Source organism: Musca domestica, unplaced genomic scaffold (genome assembly GCF_030504385.1).
Source record: "Musca domestica strain aabys unplaced genomic scaffold, Musca_domestica.polishedcontigs.V.1.1 31, whole genome shotgun sequence".
NCBI lineage: Eukaryota > Metazoa > Arthropoda > Insecta > Diptera > Muscidae > Musca > Musca domestica.
In genome coordinates, this window is record NW_026712309.1 from 1,890,660 (window position 1) to 1,915,360 (window position 24,701).

General features: G+C 37.4%; 1 protein-coding gene across 1 annotated transcript; it reads right to left on the reverse strand.

The window, feature by feature from the left end:
- Positions 1-2,678: 2,678 nt before the first annotated feature.
- On the reverse strand, positions 2,679-12,062 carry LOC131803630 (uncharacterized). The gene is made up of 3 exons (XM_059125058.1): positions 6,626-12,062; positions 5,729-6,397; positions 2,679-2,689 (listed from the first exon to the last, which is right to left on the reverse strand). The coding sequence occupies exons 1-3, from the start codon at positions 12,060-12,062 to the stop codon at positions 2,679-2,681; spliced, it is 6,117 nt and encodes a 2,038-aa protein (XP_058981041.1).
- Positions 12,063-24,701: the final 12,639 nt, after the last annotated feature.

The following is a 24,701-nucleotide window of genomic DNA, read 5'->3' on the forward strand; positions in this document are numbered from 1 at the left end:
AATTGGAAATGAGCAAATTAGTTTAAGTTGCTATTATTCGAAAATTAGAGAACGAAACCTGATGGTTTTCTTTTATTATTTGTCACAATATCTTGTGGAAATCTTTCGAGTATCTCGCCTATATAAACTGTATGGTTTATTATAGTGTTGTAGGGTATTCAACGGTCGGCCCCGCTCGACTGTAGCCTTTGCTTACTTGTTTTTTTTTTTTTTGGAAAAAAAAATATTCCTGCAGTAATTTAAAACTCTGATTTTCAACAAAATAAATTAAAAAATATAATAATAATAGGTTCAAAATGTTAAAATAAACTGTTACCCTTGGTCATGTTTTGAAGAGAACTATCAATATCGTTCTGTATTATAGCGACTTGATCGAACCCCGCGTTGTAGTGGCCGAAAAATGGCTCGTGAGCTGAACATATCGCAATATTCCATTCGGAAATTTTTTAAAAATGAGCACAGGTAAAGCTATTGAAATTCCAACAAGTGCAGGAACTTACACAGCAACAGAAAGAAAATACATTCAAAAGAACTAAAGAGTTGCTTCGCTTCGCCGTAAGTGGTGAACTGCGAGTTTGGTTTTCTCCGATGAGAAAACATTCGTTGTCCAGTAGTTTGTAAACAAACAAAATGATCGTGTTTACTTGCCAAAGAGTTCAGCTGAAAATGTGCACCTTCGGTTGGCCACCAGAACTCAAGCGCCGGCCATTGTGATTGTGTGGGCCCCATAACAGCCGATGGTCGCTCTCCGCTCGTATTAATTGACTGTGGAATCAGAATAAATGCCGAATATTATCGCGAAAATATTCTGGAGGGTGTATTAATAAAGCCTTGTGCACGCAAACATTTTGACCGCAGACCTTGGACATTCCAGCAGGACTCAGCACGCGCCACCCAATAATGGCTACAAAATGAGGTTCCTCGCTTCATTTCAGCGCATTATGGCCACCAAAATCTCCGGATACCAATCCGTTGGACTATTGTGTCTGGAGTAGGCAGTAAAATGTGACCGATTCGAACATTCGTGCCAAATGTGACCGATTCGAACAAATCTCAACTTATTCTAAAATTTGATGCTATATCCCACATTTGTTGCTTTCATTCAATAAAATTAAAAAAACAAGTAAAAAAACATTAATTTCGGCCGGGCCAAACTTTTCATACCCTCCACCTTAGGGTAAAAGAAACATTAGAAGAAATGTGGCAAAAAACATTAAAATTCCGAATATCGGGAGGTACCGTTATATGGGGGCTACACCAAAAGGTGGACCTATAATTACAATGTTTTGCCACACGAACTAGAACCCATTATGACCCACAAATACCAATTTTTAGACAAATCAGTGAAAAAATGTGGCAAAAACCATCAAAATACCGAATATCGGGAGGTACCGTTATATGGGGGCTATATCAAATCATGGACCCATGCATGCAATATTTCGCCACCGAAGCTGGAACCCATTATGACCAACAAATACCAATTTTCAGACAAGTCCGTGAAAAAATGTGGCAAAAATCATCCAATTACCGAATATCGGGTGGTACCGTTATGAGGGGGCTTCACCAAAACGTGGACCTACACATGCAATGTTTTGCCACACGCTCAGGGACCCGCTATGACTTACAAATACCAATTTTAAGACAAATTCGTGAAAAAATGTGGCATAAATCATCAAAATACCGAATATCGGGGGGTACCGTTATATGGGGACTATACCAGAACGTGGACCGATATATCTCATTTTCAATACCAACCATCCTAGACACAATGCAAATAGCTCTGCTAAATTTTGGAGCTCTACGTCAAATAATGTGGGCTGTATCGTGATTTCAACAGACAGACAGACGGACAGACAGACAGACGGACAGACAGACAGACGGACATAGTTATATCGACTTAGAATTTTATGCTGATTATGAATATATATATTTTATGGGGTCTAAAACGAATATTTAGGGATGTTACAAACGGAATGACAAAGTTAATATACTCTCCTTTCCAAGGTGGAGGGTATAAAAATGTTAAAATTATGGCCTTCGACTTTGCTGCAGTTTTTGTATCTCACCCTGTAGTACAATGATAAGTTCGGTTAAACTTATTATACGCGGAAAACACAACCTTATATCTCCACTATTCTTATTTATTAGAGCTACATGCAAAAATTAGACGTTTATGTTGGGAATTTATATAACGAAGATCGCACAAGCTAGCCCGTGTCATTAATAGCTTTGAGGGGGTCTAAAAGTTTTAAAGTTTTACTGATATCTTCTAAATTTTGTATAGAGTCCATAAATTGATGTTGAAAATACTTGAATTATAATTGGGCGAAGCATATATGCCTCTATCTATAGCTATATCTGAACCGATTTCGCCAAATTTTCCATATCTGAATTAGGACTGATTGTCACCAATTTAAATAGGATTTGTGGAAAATTTCATCTCATCTCATCAGACAATAAATGAAACTCGCACTTTGTTTACAAAAATATATTGACAGAATGGCGGAAATACATAAACCGATTCAGAATGTGATTCTATGAAGATCATCAGTAGGAACTAATGTCTATCTCGTTTCCGCCTGCATACAAGTCCACAATATAATACCCTGTACTACAGTGCTGTGTAGAGTATAAATGTTTTACTTTGGGATATTTTAAGCAGAACCTCAAAAGCCAAATTACAGCCGATCTGTAAGAAATTGGGACAGAAACTTTTTTATCTAATTTTACTGCCGTGAATGGCAAATAATGTCGAGTGAAATGACCTTGTTAAAATAACGTGTTATGAATTCGATTCGTATTGAGTTAAATTGCTTGCTGGTTACCAGTATTTAAAAAAATTATCAAAAAATCTTGACCTTATTTTACCGTCAGCCACATGGCTAGAGAGAGTATATATCATTTGATACGGCTAAAACATGACTCATTAAAATAGCGGTTTTAGAATCTAGGCCTCTTTGGACCAAATCTGTTTCAGGACATTTGGAGTCGATAAAGCGATGTTCGAAGGGAGTATCTGATTTGGTCCAAACTGGGTATATTGTAATATTATTATCAAACTTAGATCGAGTTCAGAGATGGACATTATCGGTAAACTCCTTCTATTACCTCCCCCACAAAAGTTCAATAATTTCAAAAAAAAAAAAAAATACTGCACAGAAAGAGAAAGGATAACCCGATTTTGCTCCAACTTTGCAAATCCTAATACTTGCATCAGTGTTAGGTCCGGTGCGAACATGGACAATATCGGTTCACTCCATCAAGTACCTCTCCCACAAAGGGTCAAAATTTAGAATATTCATAAAGCTCTTAAAACGTGAAATTAACATACAAATTCATTCGACCTGGCACATCTCAATATTTCTATCAACGCAAGATCTGATATAAAGGTGGTAGAGATCCGATCATTCCTTCGGGTTTAACTCCAACAAAGGGTCAAAGTTTTGAATACCCAAAATGATTAAAACCCCCGAAATAAGCATCAAGTTATCTTCATATTTCACAAATCCCATTATTTCTACTAATAAACAAGTAAAAAAGCAGTGAGTTCGGCCGGGCCGAACTTTGAATACCCTCCACCATTTGGCACGAATTAGAAAATTTTCAAAAAAATAAAATCCATTAAAAATTCTTTTAAAATCTTTAAAATATCTAATATAGGAAGATGCCGATATATGGGGGGATATACGATATTGTGGACCTATAAAGACAAATCTATGTCTGCGTACAAAGTACTCACAAGGAACTCCTTGTGTGGATTTTCAGATAATTCCATTGGAAAATGTGGCTAAAATCATCAAAATACCGAATATAGGGGAGTACCATTATATAGGGGATATACGATATTGTGGGCCTATATAGACAATTCCGTTTCAGGGGTCACAAAGAACTCCGTGTGTGGATTTTCAGACAATACGATTGGAAAATGTGGCTAAAATCATCAAAATACCGAATATCGCGGGGAACCGTTATATGGGAGCTATACGATATCGTGGACCTGTATGGACAATTCTCTCTCGGGAGTAAAGTACTCACAAGGAACTACTTGTATGGATTTTAAGACAATTCCATTAAAAAATGTGGCTAACATCATCAAAATACCGAATATCGGGGGGTACAGTTATATGGGGGACATACGATATCGTGAACCTATATAGACAATTCTTTTTGAGGGGGTAAAATGCCCAAAAAGGACTCCTTTTGTCGAATTTCAGTCAATTCATTGAAAAATTTGGCTAAAATCATCAAAATACCGAATGCCGTGGGTGTACCGTTATCTGGGGGTGAGAAGAGAAAACCAACCGAAAGGTTTGGCTGTTGATTCAATTCTTTTTTTATTTAAAATATTTGTTCCTTACGTACTACTGAAACTAATCTAACTTAACCTAGAATAATGGAGAACATTGCAGGGCTGCTTGTCATTTCATTCTAGTGGTCTTGTGCATCTAAATTTTTGAATATTGATTGTGTTTATTAATATTAATTAAAGCAGATATACACAACACTTGAATTGTGTAACCTTGGTATGTTTACAATTTCTTGTAATCTACCAAGAATATTTATTTTTGCTTTCTATTTATACATTTTTGAATTCATTAAAACTAGCATTTAAAGTTAACTAAGCAATAAATTACTTCGGCCAATAACCCATGCAATGTGAAACCAATCGAGGTGTTTCTTTATTTAGGCTATTGGCCTGCATAAGGCAAACAATAATTATATAGGTCAGTTATATGCTGACATAGAATAAAATAATAATAAAAACAAAATTAAAAATGTGTTAGTAAAATATGTTCTTTTGAACATTCTCCCCCACGTTGAACGAGGAACGTTCAAGAAACTGTCTGGTCAATGACGTATGATGATGAGACTGACTGCCGAGGGGTAGGTGTTGGGTTCATGTTATTGTTGGAAGTTCTGTGGTGGCGAAACTTGACAATGACGTATATGGCTACTCCAATTCCAATGCAAAGAGCTAGATAGCTGATGGTATGATGGTGAATGGCCGTCGATTTCATTAATTGTGGAAGGCGTCCGATTTCAATAGGTTTTAGCTGTTGGTGTAAGGTGACGAGTTCAGCAGCATGTGTTTCATAGGTGCTGTTTAATGTTTTGTTGAGCAAGACAAGCTTACTGCTTGAGATTATGGAATCCAGTGGCTTAAGTCTCAGATATGATGTGTGCACTGTTGTTTTGTTTTCGTAGTGACCGTATATTGTAAATGTGTTGTCTTTGAAAATGCAGCCTGGCCCAATTTCTAAAGTTCCAGCTCCTTGCACCTCCAGGTGTGTCATTTTTGTACCACAAACAAAGGACAATTCTGTTAAATTGGCTAGAGTAAACATCCATTTATTCTTTTGTTCCATTTGTCTCCAAGTTTGGTGGTGCATGGTCGATTGCAAGTCGCACGCTTCTGACGATTTGTTCAATAAGAAAATCACCTCGCATAAATGTGATCGATCGCCTTTGCTAAATTTCGCTTGGTTGTCGCAAATAAAAACGTCATTTGTGGTATGTATGCAGCTGTTCATTTCTTCTGCGGTTAGCGATATGAACTCATCCCGATGGACGTTAGCTGCCAATAATGTTGATTTCAAAGCTATTGAAATAAATCGACCGGATCGTAGCATAGGTACGGGGATCATTTTGAATAAATCATACTGCTGGAGATCCACTAATGGAAGGCGAATCTCGAATATGATATGGTTCTTAATAACCCTTCCCTTACTCTTCATTAATTTGAAGAAATCCGAAACATTATCTTCGCGAACGGGTAGAGCACGAGATGGAGGAATGTGAGCCTTGATGGTTTGGAGCTCTTGTAGCAATTGATGTGGCGTAAGTAGCAACGGACTTATCCGACCATGATGAGCATCCGTTAAAACGTCGATTAAGTTATCTTCTATATGTTTCAACCTTGATGAAAGTAGCATGAGCTGTGAAGTGAGAAACATAATTGATTGTGTTGTCTTTACAACATCTTCTTCTTTCTTCACCTTATTTGCCAAAAGGTTCATCTCCACTTGCATGTTGCCGAAGTTCCTTTGGCTCGTATCTTCGTCCTTTCTAATTATGTTGATTGTTGAATCAATAATAGATGTCTGATTTTTTAGAAGATCCAACAAATGTTGCTTATCTTCATTTGCCTTCTCAATTGTCACAGTCATTTGCTCCGCATATTCCGAATCCAAGACACCAAATAACGAGTGTGCGAGGTTCCCGACTATGTTTAGAGCTCCTCTCCTGATGCGCCTGGGGAATATGTTCAGTGTATTTGATTCCAACTGCTTTTGTACTTGAATAAGATTTTCTGAAAGTATCTCACAGCTTCTGTTCTCAACTGCTATCTTACACAACTTCTGAAGGGTTCCTATCCCGGTAGAAAAGCCATCCATATCTGCCCAAAATGGGGAAAGATCATAATAAGTGATCAGTTTCCACTCTGCTGTTACTACTTTTGTGATTCCAATTCCTTCAAAATAGATGCCGGGCTTATTCTCAAACTTGTGTATGTTGAACGAATGACACAAGCATAGAGGTAAAAATAGTAAAGCCACAAGCATCATCGATACTAGCATGCTGCTTGACGTCTTCAATCGCTTTGGAGATGGCTCTTCACTCCTACTCTTGGTCTCTATAGGCGGAAGAGGTTCCTTTTCCTTTTTCCATAAAGGAGCTAATCTGGTTATAGCTCTTTTAATTTCGCCGTTTTGTGTCTTTACGTCGACTACACGAACGGCTCCATCGTTGCCCTTATATGTTCGGGTTATTCTGCCTAGCGGCCACTGCATTACAGGCATGTTATCTTCCTTAATAATGACCAATTGACCAGGTTCCACGTTTGGAGATGGTGTACTCCATTTCCTTCTTTCTTGCAGAGTATTTAAGTACTCCGTGGACCAACGTTTCCAGAACTCATGCCTAATTTGAGATACGACCTTCCATCTGCTTGTCAATGATGTTGACCATTGGTTCGCTGATAGGTCAACCTGTGCCGTTAACGGTTCTCCCACAAGAAAATGACCAGGTGTTAATGCAGCTAGATCATTTGGATCGTCAGAAATAGGAGTCAACGGTCTGGAATTCAGGATTGCTTCTATTTCAATAACAACTGTTTCCAACTCTTCGTGGGTTAATGATGCACTATTAGTGGTGCGAAGCAACAGTTGCTTGGCTGACTTCACCGCGGCTTCCCATAAGCCACCAAAATGTGGTGCTCTTGGGGGAATAAACTGGAAATCGATCCCTTCTCTTGAACACGTCTCCGCTATTATTTTTTTGCCTTTCTCCCCAAAGACAGCCTTATTGAATTCATCGAGCTGATTTTTAGCACCTACAAAGTTAGTCGCGTTGTCTGAATATAGGGTTTGACATTTTCCTCGCCGAGAGATAAATCTCTTCAATGCTCCAATGAATGCTTCCGTTGTTAGGTCTGTAACTACTTCCAAATGTACAGCCTTTGTTGCGAAGCAGACAAAGACAGCGATGTAAACCTTGTGTGGTCTCTTGCCTCGTATTTTGTAGTGGACCCATAACGGTCCGCAATAGTCAACGCCGGAGACAATAAACGGCCTTGCTGGTGTGACTCTGCTCGGTGGGAGATTTCCCATGATTTGGTTGTATAACTTTGGCTTCGCCCGGGTGCACCTTACGCAATTTTGCACAATGTTGCGAGCCATAGCCTTCCCCTTGATTATCCAATATTTTTGTCTTGATGTTGCCAGTAATAGTTGTGAGCCACAGTGGCTATTCTCTAAATGGATCATGCTAAGAATGAGTTTCACAATTGGATCGTTGTATGGTAACAACATCGGGTGTTTTGTGTCGTATGCTAAGGTTGCCTCTTCCAACCTGCCACCGACTCTAAGTATTCCTCTGTCATCAAGAAACGGAGTTAAACTATGTATGGAGCTTGATTTGTCCAATGCTCCATGTTTCCTCAATTGCTGAATTTCTTTCGCAAAATCTGCCACCTGTACGGTCTTGACTATTAGTTGCATCGCCTGATTCAACTCCATAGGTGTCAATACATCTGTCGAACTTCCATGCTTGCGTCCCTTTATCCTTTCTGAAAATCGCAGGACATAACCGACAATACGTTGTAATCGTCTAAATGAACCCTTGTGGTTGATTCCATAGATCATATCCTGTAACCCACTCTGTGAGGCAATTGCTGACACTGTAGATTTTGTCTTGAATTCAAGATCGGATTGATTTTCTCTATTCTTTGAGAAGGGCCCCGGCCAGAGAGATTCATTTCCATGTAGATACGTGGGTCCATAAAACCACATCAGACATCCCGACAGACGATCTGGTTTCATACCTCTGGATATATAATCGGCAGGATTATCCTTCGTCCCCACATGTCGCCATTGAGTGTTTATCGATCTGCCTTGTATATTTTTTACTTTGTTGGCAACGAACGTCTTTAGAGCTGATGGTTCTGAATTGATCCAGTACAATGTAATCTCTGAGTCTGACCAATAAATAGTCCTTAGATCTTCGTAACCCAATTCGGCTTTGACCTTAGCAGTAAGTTTTGTTCCCAATTCAGCGGCACAAAGCTCTAACCGTGGCAGCGTGATCTCCTTTATTGGTGCTATTTTTGATTTTGAACAAAGAAGTCTGACTATATGCCTGCCGTCTGGCAGCATAGCTCGAAGATACACCACAGCACCATATGCCTTTTCTGACGCGTCCACGAAAGTATGTATCTCAATTTTTGTTGGTTTCTCTCCATCAAACATGTGTCTGGGTAACCTGAAATCATTTAACATCTTCAGACCTTCTCGGAACGATAGCCAATATGCTGCCCTTTCTGCTGGCAGTTCCTCGTCCCAGCCAAGTTTATTCTTCCACAGTTGCTGAATAAAGATCTTAGCTGCTGACACCACAGGACCCGCAATTCCTAAGGGGTCAAACAATCTTGCCAAATCAGATGTGACCTTCCGCTTGGTGACCTTGGTGCATTCGTTCACATCACTCTTCAAACAAAATCGGTCTGCTTGAGGAATCCATGTTAATCCCAAAACCTTGGTTGATGATTTGTCAAAATTGAGATCTACTTCTCTATCTTCTGGAGGAATTCCATGCAGCAGTTTTAAGTGGTTAGCACACCATTTTCGTAGTCTAAATCCAGCTTCCAGTAGTAACATATTAACTTGTTTCTGCATCTCAATTGCCGTTGTTAAACTGTCAGACCCGCACATGCAATCGTCAACGTAAAAATTCTTTTGCAATACCATCGCCCCCAATGGATATCTTTGTATGTTCGTATCTGCTAGCCTTTTCAGACATCTTGTAGCAAGATATGGGGCACACGTCGTACCATATGTTAACGTATTCAACATGTAATGTTCGAGTTCCTTGTCTGGAGTGTTTCTCCATACGATTAGTTGATATTTGCGATCTCTTTTGTCGACTAGCACTTGTCTGTACATCTTTTCAATGTCTGTTGTAAACACAAATCTCGGCAGTCTAAACCGCAACAGCATTCCAAACAGATCTCCTTGAACCCTGGGACCTGAATGCAAAATATCATTGAGTGACCATCCAGATGATGACTTGCAAGACGCATCGAACACAACCCTCAGTTTTGTTGTGCTGCTATTTGGGCGTAGGACACAATGATGCGGGATATAGTAATGATTACCACGCACCTCTCTTGATTGTATTTTCGTCATATGTCCCAGATCCTCATACTCCTTCATAAATTTAGCATACTGCTCGTGAAGACTTGCATCCTTAGATAAGCGACGTTCCAACGCAAAGAATCTTGATGCTGCAATATTCAAGGATTCAGAAATTTTCTCAGGGCCGTCTGCAAACGGTAATCGCACCACAAACCGACCATTCTCATTCACTGTTGTATTTTGGTTGAAGTGATTTTCACACTGTTCCTCTGCTATTGTCAACTTCTGGTCTTCACAAACATCGTCTTGTTCCCAGAACATCTTTAATAACTCTTCTAAAGCATGTTCATCTTCTCCGAAAACGGCGCATGTCACAGTTTCTGATTCAGCCTGAACTCTTCCACTAGCAATCCATCCTAGTTTTGAGTTCTTCAATATAGGAAGCTCTTTGGACATTCGAAGTTCTTGTGAGAGAATCAGGTTGAAGTAGAACTCTGCTCCAAGTAGTACGTCAATCCTGGTCGTTTGATAAAAATAGGGATCTGCTAGTTTTATGTTTTCTGGAATAGGCCATGATGTGATGTCGATCTCAGTGCTTGGTTGGGGTGGCACTATATTTGGTAACACAAAGGCTTCTAGGCGTGTTCTGAATTTGCTGGTGAGTGACTTAAGCTCCACGTTGACCCTGTGGTTTGCGGTTCTTGATCTACCTCCAACACCTTCGATACAGAGAGATGTTTGAATGGGTTCGATACCCAACCTCTGCACTAGTCGCTCTGACACCAGATTAATTTGTGAACCGGAATCCAGAATCGCCTTAAACTCATAGCTTCTTCCATTATTTGCCTTGATCGCAACACGTGCGGTTGCAAGAAGTACGTATGATTGGGATCTATTCGCCGATGCTACTGTTGGCGGCTGTTGAACCGACAAATCTGCTGACTTGTTCTCTACTTGTGGCCTCGTTGAAAAATGCAAAAGTGTATTGTGTTTTTGTTGACACTTCCTGCACTTCCCACTTGTACACGTTTTTGCCTGATGGTCATCCTTGAAGCAATTTAGACACATCTTGTGTCTAGCAACCCATTTCTGTCTTTCGGGCACTGTCATTGCCAAGAACTGTTTGCAGTAATATAGGGGGTGGTCACCTTTGCACATGTGACATCTACGGATCGTGGTGGAAGCAGTCGTTGCTGACGGTTTGCTCTTCTGAATCCCATTGACAGCTTCTAATGATTCGAAACGACTCCTCAAACATTTCATGAAATGATCCATCGTTTGGAGTTCTTTCGAATCTACAATCGACTGCTCATACAACACATGAGTAGTCTTGTCCATCCTCTTTGTTAGGATGTGGATTAAGAGTGGATCCCATTCCTTTGGCCTTACTCCAAGACCCTCCAATGCCAATAACGATTCATGAAGACTATCATGAAAGTCCTTCACTGATCTGCTATCGCCAGACATGTTGGGCAGGTTTAGCATTCTCTCAAGTATAGTTGACACTTGAGCTCTCTTGTTATTGTACCTGTCTTGGAGTGTCTTCCAGGCAATGTCGTAATTCGCCTCGGTCAACTCGAGGTGCCTTATGAGTTTCTCGGCTTCCCCAGTCACGTTGGCCTTGAGATACCACATTTTTTGCACTTGTGGCAAGGCTTGCTCGTTGATCATTTTCCCAAAAATGTCAGCAAACGTCTGCCACTTCGAATAATCCCCATTAAATTGAGGGATTGTAATTTTTGGCAGATTAACTTGATTTGCCAAGTTTCCGCCTGATCTCTGCTGAGACGACGAATGATCGACCTGTGTTAGCGTCGATATTTTTTCTTTGAACTTTAACGTCTCTTCCTCTAAGAGAACGTAGGCTGATGCATCGTACCCCACCAACGTTGGGTCATCAAAGTCCTCGAACATTTTGAAGTGGATATCTTCCACGTGTGTCCACAGTTTTTCAATTGCAGCCACTGTCTGACAGGGAGCAGCTTGGCCTGAATTGCCCCTTATTAATGTTTGTATGGACTGCATTAGAGCCCTCTGACGTCTCACTAATGCAGTCACGCTGCTGGTTGCAGTAAACTGGCCTGATTGTTTTTGCACCCCCTCCCTTGTTGCGGGAAGCGGTTTCTGAGGCATTTGTTCTTTGCCCCTTTTGATGTCTGCCTCGATGTTGTCGATTGCAGCTCTGTACTCTTCACCAATGACTTGGTATTCGTTATTGGTGATATGGAGATGTGACTCTGCCGCAGGATCTGCACGAATTTTGTTTTCATTGCGATCGATCTCTGCCCAGAGTGCTTCCATTTCCTTGAGCTTTTTGCTGTAGAACTCCACCGTTCTTCTTTCCAATGGAGCCTTTTTTACGTTCGCAATTGCCTTCCTCAACTCGGCAATTGCTGCTTGTTGTTGCTCGATTACTGTAGCTAGATCCATCCTGTATCCGCCTTACGGTGATTAGCTATCAGTTGATTCAGATTCTTGATGTAGGTACTGGCTTCTTCTCCAGATGTTTCTGGCTCTTAGATGGTGCTACTAGTTGTACGTAACTAGCTCCTTTCACAAATAAATATTTCCAATTCCTTACCACTGGTGGGGGGAAATTCGAAATTTATGAGTGAATCAAGTAATCCTTGTCAGGATCACGTCGGGGTCACCAAAAAATGTTTATTAATATTAATTAAAGCAGATATACACAACACTTGAATTGTGTAACCTTGGTATGTTTACAATTTCTTGTAATCTACCAAGAATATTTATTTTTGCTTTCTATTTATACATTTTTGAATTCATTAAAACTAGCATTTAAAGTTAACTAAGCAATAAATTACTTCGGCCAATAACCCATGCAATGTGAAACCAATCGAGGTGTTTCTTTATTTAGGCTATTGGCCTGCATAAGGCAAACAATAATTATATAGGTCAGTTATATGCTGACATAGAATAAAATAATAATAAAAACAAAATTAAAAATGTGTTAGTAAAATATGTTCTTTTGAACAGATTGTTTATTGCTAGTTTTTCCCAGCGCCTCAACCGCACGCAAAAGTATGTACAAAGTATTTTGTACAGGGGGCTATACGATATTGTGGACCTATATAGATAATTCTCTGCCGAGGTATAAAGTACCCACAAGGAACTACTTGTGTGGATTTTAAGACAATTCAATTGAAAAATGTGGCTAACATCATCAAAATACCGAATATCGGGGGGTACACGATATCGTGGACCTATATAGACAATTCTTTTTGAGGGGGTAAAATGCTCACAAGGGACTCCTTTTGTGGAGTTTCAGACAATTCCATTGAAAAATGTGGCTAAAATCATCAAAATACCGACTGCCGTGGGGGTACCGTTATATGGGGGCTATACGATACTGTGGACCTATATAGATAATTCTCTGCCGAGGTATAAAGTACCCACAAGGAACTCCTTGTGTTGATTTTCAGACAATTCCGTTGATAAATGTGGGTAAAATCATCAAATACCGAATATCGGGGGGTACCGTTATATGGGGGCTATACGATATCGTGGACCGATATAGTCCATCTTCGAACTTGACCTGCCTGCAGACAAAAGAGAGATCTGTGCAAAATTTTAGCTTCCTATCTTAATTCGTTTAGACTTTAGCGTGATTACAACAGACGGACAGATGGACGGACAGGTCTAAATCGTCTTAGAATTTTACGCTGATCAAGAATATATATACTTTGTTGGGTCTAAAATGTTTATTTCGATGAGTTAAAAACGGAATGACGAACTTAATATACCCTCCATACTATTTTTGGTGGTGGGTATAAAAATCTATGTCAAAATAAAATACATCGGTGCACTCCTCCTGGTACTTCAGCTACAAAGGGTCAACATTTCGAATATATATGAAGCTCATAAAATGAGAAATCAACAACCGATTTTATTAAAACTTGGCACATCTCAATATTTCCATGAACACAAGATCTGTTATAGAGATAGTAGAGATCGGAAAATTCCTCTGGTACCTCCCCTACAAAGGGTTAAAATTTTGAATAAACAAAACGATCATAAAATCCGAAATAAACATACGGTTCTCGACATATTTAACATATTCCAATTTTTTTTGCTAATACAATATCTGCTATGAAGATGGGATATATGTATCTGTCTATTCCCTCTGGTACCTCCGCCACAAAGTGTCAAAATTTTGAATACCCATGAAGCTCATAAAACGCAAAATGAACATCCGATTCCATTCAGGCTTGACTTAATATTTCTATCAACGCAAGATCTCTTGTAAAGATGGTAGAGATCGGACCATTTTTTCTGGTACCTCCCCTACATAGGGATCAAGATTTGAAAAACAAAACGCTCAAAAAAGGGGAAAAAAGCGTCCAACTCTCTTCAAATTTCACACATCTAAATATTTTTGCTAACGCAAGAGCTGTTGTGAAGATGATATATATCTGCCAATCCATTCTGGAACCTCGCCCACAAATGGTCATAATCTCCAATGCTTATATCTGTTATAATTTGCGAAACAAATCAGCGATTCTTTGCAACTTTTTTATCTAATTATTTCTCTCAACCTGAAATCTCTTATTATTATGGAATTTATCGGAATTTATTATTTCGCCTAAAATGCGATATAAATGTTCGATTTTCTTGCAATTTTATCCATACCAATATTTATACCCTACACCACAAGGTGGTCAGGGTATTATGTCTTTGTGCATTTGTTTGTAACAGGCAAAAGGAAACGAGATAGACCCATAGTTCCTATTGATGATCTGCATAGAATCACATTCTGAGTCGATTTATGCATGTCAGTCCGTCTGTCCGTCCGTCTGTCCATGTATTCTTGTGAACAAAATGCAGGTCGAATTTATTATCCGATTGAGATGAAATTTCCCAAACAATTTCCCAAGGACGAACCCTATTGAAATTGGAGATAATCGGTAAAAATTTAGATATAGCTCCCATATATATCTTCGTCCGATTTGCCTTTTATTGTGCATCAAACGTCTAATATTTACCCAAATGGGATGGAATTTGGCACATACGACCGAGTCTGGAAGGTAGTATGCCAAACTTGGTGAAGATCGGTTCAGATATAGCTATAGCTCCATTTATATATTGTTCATCCGATTTGTTGTATTTGTTACCCACAACCGTAATATGCACTCCGTAACAACTTTGAATTTTAAATTATAATTATAATCATAGGGTGTATGATTAAATTCTCCCATAAAAACTTTTAAGTGTTATGTGGAGCTCTCCTAAATTAGCAAAGTGGTGTAAGGTATCATAAAATCGGCCCCGCCCGACTTTAGGACTTTCTTAACAGGTTTTATCTGTAGTAGATGAATTATGAAAATGGAATACTTCGGTCGACTATATCTGCCACCTCACGCACATTTCAACATTTTTTAAAAATTACCAAGTAACTAATAGCCAAGCCTGCCACGTTGCAATATTTATATCATATCTATGTAGGTCCGATTCGAAGTGGACAATATTGGTCCATTCCTTCGGAACCTACTCTATAGAGGGTTTGAATAATCGTAACAGAAGTCAAAAAATATATAAATAATCCAGGATTGGCTGAGGGTATACATCTGTAGGCAAAACCGACTAATACTTTTTAACGTATTCTTTTTAATTTTGTTACTTTGCCAAAATAACATATGCCTATCGAACATATGATCTCAGAATTTTGGACATGTTTTCAAAAGTATTATATAGTGGAGGTATTAAAAGCTCAGCTCGTCCAAACATAACTTCTTTGCTACATGTTTTTAAAACCAAATATAACATCCCTATCCCACATCTCTACATAATTTTCTGATAATTGCATTGAAATACCATAATATGATTCTGATTAAATTTCAATTACCTTTATGTACCGAAAATTACATTGCAGTTCAGCCATGTTGACATTTTCAAATATTATCTTTCGACACCTTTGATGTTATCGCCTTTGCACAGACAATGGCAAGTGTATCTATCCCATTTACTAATGTGATTATTGTCGTCTGCACTTCCTCCACTGCCACTTCCACAAAAGTTCTCTAAAATCAATTTGCATAAAATTTAGTTCACGAGAGGCATGCCGCCAGATATGCATTCACTTTTCTTAATTAGAATGAAGTGGTTGTGCTGGACTGGCTGGCTGACTGAATGACTGACTAAATAACCAAGAGGCATTATTACTCAATTATCTGTGGCCTATTGCCTCAAAGGAAAATTCGAAATTAATGATTTGGAAAAATCGGTAGAGGTGAATTTGAAACTAGTCGAATAATATTGAAATAATTTGGTAAGCAAAGCATCCCAAAAGGATTGAAGTCAAAAGTCCTAAAAAGTTGGCATGCAAATGGTAAGGAATAATGTGTTAATAGATGCTGTAGAAATTAACTCATTTATGGGACTCCAAGGATGTTTGTAATGCTTGAAAAGCTGCACAAGATCATTACAAGTGATTATGCAATAAAAAGCTTGAGAAAAATGTAAACATCAAGATGTGCAACATCAGTTTTGTATTTGGCATTCCACCACAGACATTTTTATACCCTCCACCATACTATGGAGGGTATATTAACTTTGTCATTCCGTTCGTAACTCCTCGAAATACTCATGTCAGACCCAACAAAGTATATATATTCTTGATCAGGTTAAGTTCGTAAATGGCCCATGTAGGTCCACGTTTTCATATAGCCCCCATAATTCATAACGGAACCTCCCCATATTCGGTATTTTGATGATTTTAGCGATATTATTTACCGGAATTGTTTCAAATTTGGTATTTGAAGTTCGAAATGGATACTACACCCTAAGACAGAAAATTGTTTGTGCAGGTCCACGTCTTCTTATAGCCACCATATAAGGGTACCTCCCAATATTATTCACCAGAATTGATTCAAATTACGTATGTGGAGTTTGTTATGAGAACTACAGTCTGTGATAGAAATTTGTCTATGCAGGTCCAGGTCTTCGTATAGGCCCCATATATCAGTACCTCCCTATATTCGGCATTTTGACGATTTTAGGTACAATTCAATTTTTAGATACAATTCGAAATTGTTTGAGATGTTTGTGAAGTTCGTAATGGATGCTACAGCCTATGACAGAAAATTGTCTATGCAGGTGCAGGTTTTCGCACAGCTCCGATACAACGGTACCTCCCTATATAGGAAATTTTGATGATTTTATCTACATTATTCACTGCTTATTTCAAGTTTCGAATTTGAATATGGTAATGGCTTATATTGGTAGTTTTAAAATTTCAACAGAACTTTTAAGGAATTTTATTTTTTGAAAATTTCTAAATTCGTTTTAAATGGTGGAGGGTATTCAAAGTTCGGCCGGGCCGAACTTACTGCTTTTTAACTTTTTAACTTGAAATATTCCATGTTCTGTATTAGTCGTTACACTTATTTAGCGCATCGAAAATAAGTTTGAACAAGCCTTCCTGAAATGCTTACATACAATGTAGTCTTCGACAAATATTAAATATACGCCTCCTCCAAAGTAAATCTGTACCTTTTCTCCTTCTGATAATCCTAATCGAACGTAAAACATAATACCTGTTCGAAGTAAGCCTAAAGCTCTACATCCGAAATGAATAAAACTCATTTCCAACCTACACATATACACGTATGTTTTTTAGTATTTTTTATTACCCGCCTGCCTGCCTGCCACTATGACTCCTGACAGTATGTCTACTTTATTTATATTGTCTGTTCTTAATTTATCATCAACTTTTGCAGTTGTAACATTTTCTGTTCTTCGAATCAAAACCCCTTTTGTTTTTGTCTCCTTGTCTGTTTTGTGTTGCCAAACAATTTAACTTTTTGGCTGCTCAAACCTCAGCAGCAACATTAAACAGCAGGAGGAAACAATAACACTGTCAGCGAAACAAAACTCTCGACTGAAAATTTGAAGGAAGTACTTAAACCTGCATTTATGGTGGTGTGCCATCCAAGCGTTAGGTGGCATATGTTGGAAGAATATTCTTTAAAAAATGTACTTTCTGGGATATTTTATACATTCAGGTGCACATCTGAAAGATACTGTGAAAAAACGTATTAATGTGCTTAAACAGACAGTACTAGATGTACTAAATTTGGTACAATGTGAATGTCGAAATTTAATATTGAGTTCTGTGTTGGTATCTGAAATTGTAATATGGAGGTGCTTTCGGGAAGGGAAAATTATAATACAATTTTCCGAAAAGTACTAAATAGTACTAAATTTGATATTAGGTGAAGGAATAGAGCTGAAATACTGAGATTGGAAATGGATGTCACTGTTGGCGTCCTATAGTTGTACGAAAAGTACTGAATGGTACTAGATTTTGTATTGAGTGAAAGCACGTAGCTGGAATGCTCAAATTTGATATTGAGGTCTCTGGTGGTATCTGGAATTGAAATATGGAATTGGTTTTAAAAATGTGTACTATAATTGTTGGAAAAGTACCCGTTTAATTTCAAATTTAATTTTCATTAAATTGTGTTAATATTATATATTGGTAACACGGGCGATTTTTCTCCTCCTTATGTCATGTCTACTACCTCTTAATACGAATTTGTAATTCGTACATAGTCTCAAAGGTAATGACATTTCCTAAGGAGTGACATAATTGTCGCCTTTGCAGTATTCTACCGAGTCTACGAGTATTAAGAAGCATAGGATTACGTCCTACTGATAAAAACCCTTTCTACAAAGATAATATTGTTCGACGAACAACCACCCTATAAAAAATATACATTCCCCTGCTTTGTTGGAAAAAATATTAATAATTTGTTTTTTTCTTTTTCTACAATTTCCTTTATTTTTATTTTGCTACGCAAACATTACCTAATGGTGAATTTGATACTAAGATATCTCTCTTGGTATCTAGTGTTGAGATATGGAGGTGGTGTTTGAAATATATACTATGGTTGTACTATATGGTACTAAAGTTGGCAACGGGGGATATTACAGAGCTGAATCCTGAAATTTGATATTAAGGTCACTGTTGATATGTGAGGTTAAGATATGGAGATGAGTTTGAAAATGCGTACTATTACTGTAACTATTGTTCGAAAAGTACAAAATTTTGTATTGGGTGAAGGGATAGGGTTGGAATCCTCAAATTTGATATTGAGGTCCCTGTTGGTATCTAGGATTGAAATGTGGAATTGTTTTTTTTTTAAGTGGTACAAAATTGGATATTGAGCGAAAGGAAAGATCTGGAATCCCGGAATTTGATATTGAGGTTGGTATTTGAGATTGAGATATGGAGGTGGTTATGAAAATATGTACTATAATTGTACAAAAAAATACTTAATTGTACTTAATTTGGTGTCGTGTGAAAGAATGCTATAGATGTCACTTATGGGGGTCGTTTTGGAAATGCGTACTATTGTTGTTCGAAAGTACTTAATTGAACAAAAATTGGTAATGGGTGTCGCTGTTGGTGTCTGCGATTGAGAGCGATTGAGATATATAGGTGGGTTTGGAAATGTGTACGAAAATTATACGAAAAGTTCCAATTGTTACTAAATTCACAAAATACGAATGTAAAGAGCAGTAATCTCGAAATTGGATGTTGAGGTCTTCATATCTGGTGTTGAAATATGGGGGTAGTTTTGTAACTGTGTACGATAATTGTTCGAAAAGTACTAAATGATACTAATTTTGGATCACTTTTGGGTGTCCAGGATGGGGAGTTGAGAATTTTTTTTGGATGGGCGTACTAAATGTTACTAAATTTGTTGTTTGGATAGATTGATATTGAGGTCATTGTTGGTCTCTTGGGTTGGAGGCGTCTAAATATTTTTGGTCAGAAAAATTGGATGTGGATTAACTGATATGATCATCTGTAAACATCAAAACGAAAAATTTTGAAGACCTTTTGACGAGAAAGGGAAATAATTTTTCGATTATCCTTTCCGATAAAGGAAAAATTTTATCCAAGAATTAGAGACAAAATGTGAATTTTGTGTACTAAAATGAATTTTTGGAGCGAATATAAACTTTGGTGGACTGGACTTTTCGCTGACGAAGTAGCAGGCACTTGCTAGTCCACATATAAAAGAACAAAATAATCCAAGCAAAACAATGGAAAAAGCAGCTATGTTTGGCCGGGCCATTTGGAAGGAACTTGAAAATTTTCAAAAAAAAAAAAAAAAAAAAAAGAGTATCGGGAGGTACAGTCATATGAGATATGCCATAGATTGTAGTACCCTTAAGACCTTCCAATACTAAATTTGAAACAATTCCGGTAAATAATGTCGCTGAAATCATCAAAATACCGACTTAGTGAGGTATCGTTATATGAGGGCTATCCGAAGACGTGGGCCTGCATACAAAAATGTTTGCCATAGGTTGCAGTACCCATTAGGATCTTCCAATACGACATTTGAAATGGATCGTTTACGAACGTCATAGTTGCATCGACATAGAATTTTATATAATATGTGGGGTCTAATATGTATATTTCTAGGTGTTACAAACGGAATGAAATACTTAAAATACCCTCCATACTATGGGGGAGGGAAAATGGGAATGTAATGGTGTTTGAAAGATGAGACCTTTTTATACCATCCACCATAGTATGGAGGGTATATTAAGTTTCTCATTCCATTTGTAACACCTCGAAATATAAATCTTTGACCCCACAAAGTGTATATATTCCTGATCAGCATAAAATTCTATGTCGATTTAGCGATGTCCGTCCCTCTCTCCGTCTATCCGTCTGTGCGTCTGTCCGTCTGTGGAAACCACTCTAGCTCCCGAAAGAATTGAAGTAGATTGATAAAATATTACTCAAATGTATGTTATGTCTACAGGACTTTTGGTATTGAAAATGGGCCATGGCCAACATGGACCTATGTTTTGGTATAGCCCCATGTAACGGTACCTCCCGATATTCGGTATTTTGATGTGTTTAGCGACATTATTCACCGGAATTGTTTCCAATTTGGTATTTAAAGTTCGTAATGCATACTATATCCTAAGACAGAAAATTATCTGTGCATGTCCACGTCTTCGTAGAGCCCCCATATAACGGTACCTTCTGGTATTCGGTATTTTAATGATTTTAGCTACATTATTACCGTTTTTTTTAAGTTTCGCATTTGACTATTGTAATGGCTCATGACAAATGTTACCTATGCAGGTCCATGTCGTCGTATAGACCCTAATACAACAGCTACATTCGGTATTTTTCAGATTTTAACAGAATTTTTAACGGATTTTATTGTTTTTGAGAATTGCCAAATTCGTTCCAGATGGTGGAGGGTATTCAAAGTTCGGCCCGACCGAACTTACAGCTTTATTACTTGTTCTAGGAACGTTGTATCGGAATTCGCTTAGCTTCATATGTACATAATTATCTATTTTCAATTCCATGGAGCCCAAGAACATAAGAATTTTGCAGTAAGTAACACGGTAAAACTGCACCGCATTGTGTGAAGGTGCCTATTCCTCCATTTATTGAGAAACTATTTATCCATTTTCCTCATATGCGTTAAACATGTTTAAACTTGTTTTATATAAATACAAATCAAGCGATTGTTCTGCTGTTTACATTTTAAACTAAATAGTGGAAAAGTTTTTCACATAAACAAAAAAGAAGGGAAACGTAAATGATGGTCGTCTCATCGGAGCAGTTCACAACCAACACAAACAAACGAACGAACAATCGTACAAACAAAAAGGATAAACACCATAAAGCCCGATCATGGAACACATTGCGTTTTAAAAAACATTTAATATTTGTTTCAAAAACACTGAAAGGGAAGCACCTAAAGTCGTCTATCTTCTGCTCACATTGGAACAAAGTCGTTCCTCCCCTCTACAGGCTGCGCCCGCATTCCTTGTCTGTGTGAGCATCTGTAATCTTTGGATTTTCCTGTTGTAACTTTTTGTTTCATTTTGGGCGAAGATTTTCTTTATGATTCCTGACTGACATTGAGAATGGGAGTTAACTGGAATGTCTTTCGCCCTGTCATTTTATTTTTGGGGATGTTCTAAATCATGTGGGAGGTAAGTAAAGATTTCCATTTGTTTCCTTGCAGGTATTGATTTCGGTAGCAATATAAATATAAATTTAGTTTTGTTTGTTTAGTTGTGAAATGGGAAAGAGTTAATGTGTATTCCAATCAAGGTCAAAGGAGATAGTCTATTGTCTTGTGAGGGAGGTTTTAAGCGATTAGTGTTACATCGTTTAGGAATATTTTTAATACCTTTGAAAATTTGTGTGCACGATAATTCTAAAACGTGGTATAATTGATTTTATTGCTTTTATTGTTTTTTTGAAAATGAGTAAATGGCTTCACTCCAAAATTCAAAATTTTCACGTTCCAATAATTTTGTTAGCATAAGATGAATTATAAACAAGTAAAAAACTTTAAATTCGACCGGGCCGAACCTTTGGATAAAGAAAACATTTTTATATAAAACTAGCTGAACCCGGTGCGCTTCGCTACCCCTTTTGATTTTATATGCATTCAAAATTTTATTTACAAATATATGTTGGATAAAGAAAAACAAATTTAAAAATTAAAAAAAAAAAATATTGCACTAATTTAATGCGTTAATAAACAAAATCATTACAAAAGCAGTAACATGACATGCATACACGAAGGATTTGTCCTTTGGATTTATTTATTTCATAGCAAATACCAAGCGTGCAGGAAACTGCAATTTTTTTAAGTAGAGTGGTATTTCTATTGCAATTAGTGAATTCGAGATAGCAACATACTTCGCCGTAATAAGCGTATTTCAAATAAATTGTTGTGTTGTTTTTTAGTGTTAGCCTAAGGCGTTGTGGGTCAATGGTTCTTATTAAAATCATATCCCAATCTGATCCGATTTAAATATAATTTTAAAAAAATTACTTTTACACCAAACTCCTCCACACCTTTCATATTTCATTGAAATTGGTGCGTCAAATATGTGAAATCGTCCGAGAATATATATATATATATATATATGGGAGCTATATCCAAATCTTCACTAATTTCCAATTAATTTGTCACATTTATTATTGTAACCAAATTCCGCCACACATTCTGAATTTCATTGGTATCGGTCATATATATCTTGTTTGGTGCATAACATGTATGAAATCGGCCGAAATATATATGTTAGCTATACCCAAACCTCAACTGATTTCAATATAATTTGGCAATTTTTTCTGGTGCCAGATTTCGTCTCTCTTTCTTTGGGTGCATCAAATACGTGAAATCGGCTGAGTATATATATGGAGCTATAATCAAATCTGAACGTATTTGAATATAATTTGTCAAATTTATTTTTGTACCAAATTTAGCCACTCATGCCGAATTTCATTGGAATCGGAAATACATATCGTGTATGGTGCATAAAATACATGAAATCGGTCGAAAATATATATGAGAGCTATATCCAAATCTGAACCGATTTCAATATAATTTGACAAATGCATATTTGTTTCAATTTCCGCTACACATTAAAAATTTCATTGAAATTAGAGAAACATAGCGTGTTTGGTGCATCAAATACATGAAATCGGTCGAAAATATATATGGGAGCTATATCCAAATCTGAACAGATTTCAATTTAATTTGACAAATTCATTTTTGCTCCCAATTCCGTTACTTATTTTAAAATTCATTAAAATTGAAAATACATATCGTGTTTGTTCCACCAAATACATGAAATCGGCCGAACATATATATGGGAGCTATATCCAAATCAGAACCGATTTCAATATAATTTGAAAAATTTATTTTCGGATTAAATCCCGTCACACATTCCAAATTTCATTGGAATCGAACATTCATATTGTGTTTGAGGCATCAAATGAACGAAATCGGTCGAAAATATATATGGGAGCTATATCCAAATCTGAACCGATTACAATATAATTTGGCAAACTTATTTTTGTTCCAAATTCCGTTACGTATTCCAAATTTGGAGACTGTATCTTCAACCAATCAATATATATGTGCATATAAAATCTAAATTTTTGGGAGGTACCTCCGATTCTGATGCTATATCTCCAGTTTCAAGTGGAAATTCAAAAATGTATATAGCCTATGTTACTTTCAGGCGATGTTGCAGTATATATGGAAATTTTCCGGAAAATCTATTCAGCGGGTTTCGAGTCCATAAATTACAAACAAACATACAAACATTTTCCTCTTTTATAGATATCTGAAATCAAACGTGTTTCACTTTAAACTGCAAATACCAGTAAGACGGTTTGGATAATACTATGAAACTTTTCAAAAAGCCATAAAGTGGGTGAGGCCGTTATATGGAGGCCATACCAAAACGTGAACTTCTATACACAATTTTATATTTCAAGGATTGTCATATACCAAATCTATTTAAATACCGAAATTGAAACAATTTCCTGGGTAAATGTGACTAGGATTATTAAAATACCGAGTGTCGCTTGGTATCGGTATATGTGCGCTATGGAAAACGTAGATCTAAATATTCAATGTTCTGTCACCGGAGCTAGAACCCATTACGAACTACAAATGCCAATTTTTAGAAAAAATCCGTGAAAAATGTGGCAAAAATCATAAAAATACCGAATATCGTGAGGTACCATTATATGGGGGCTATACCAAAACGTGGACCTATATATACTATGTTTCGCCACTGGAGCTAGAACCCATTGCGAACTACAAATACCAATGTTTAGACCAATGCGTAAAAATGTGGCAAGAATCATCAAAATACCGTATATCGGGAGATACCGTTATGTGGTGGCTATATCAAAACGTGACCGATATACCCCATTTCAACACGAATCAACATATACACAATAAATATATTGAAGCTCTACGGCTATATCGCGATTTCAACAGACAGACAAACGGACATTGCTTAACCGACTTAGAATCTCATGCTGATTTTGAACATGTATACTCAATGAGGTCTACGACGAATAATTAGGGATGTTACTGTCCTGTTGGAATGTCCAAGGTCTGCGGCCAAAATGTTTACGTGCCAAAGGCTTTAATACACCCTCCAGAATATTTTCGTGATAATATTCGGCATTTATTCTGATACCTCGGTCAATTAATACGAGCGGAGAGTGACCATCAGCTGTTATGG

Excerpts from the sequence above, each read along its gene's own strand:
- LOC131803630 (XM_059125058.1), bottom strand. The coding sequence starts at position 12,062 with ATGGATCTAGCTACAGTAATCGAGCAACAACAAGCAGCAATTGCCGAG. Across the intron at positions 6,398-6,625 it reads TCCGCCTATAGAGACCAAGA|ATATGGATGGCTTTTCTACC; the intron begins GTAGGAGTGAAG and ends CATTTTGGGCAG.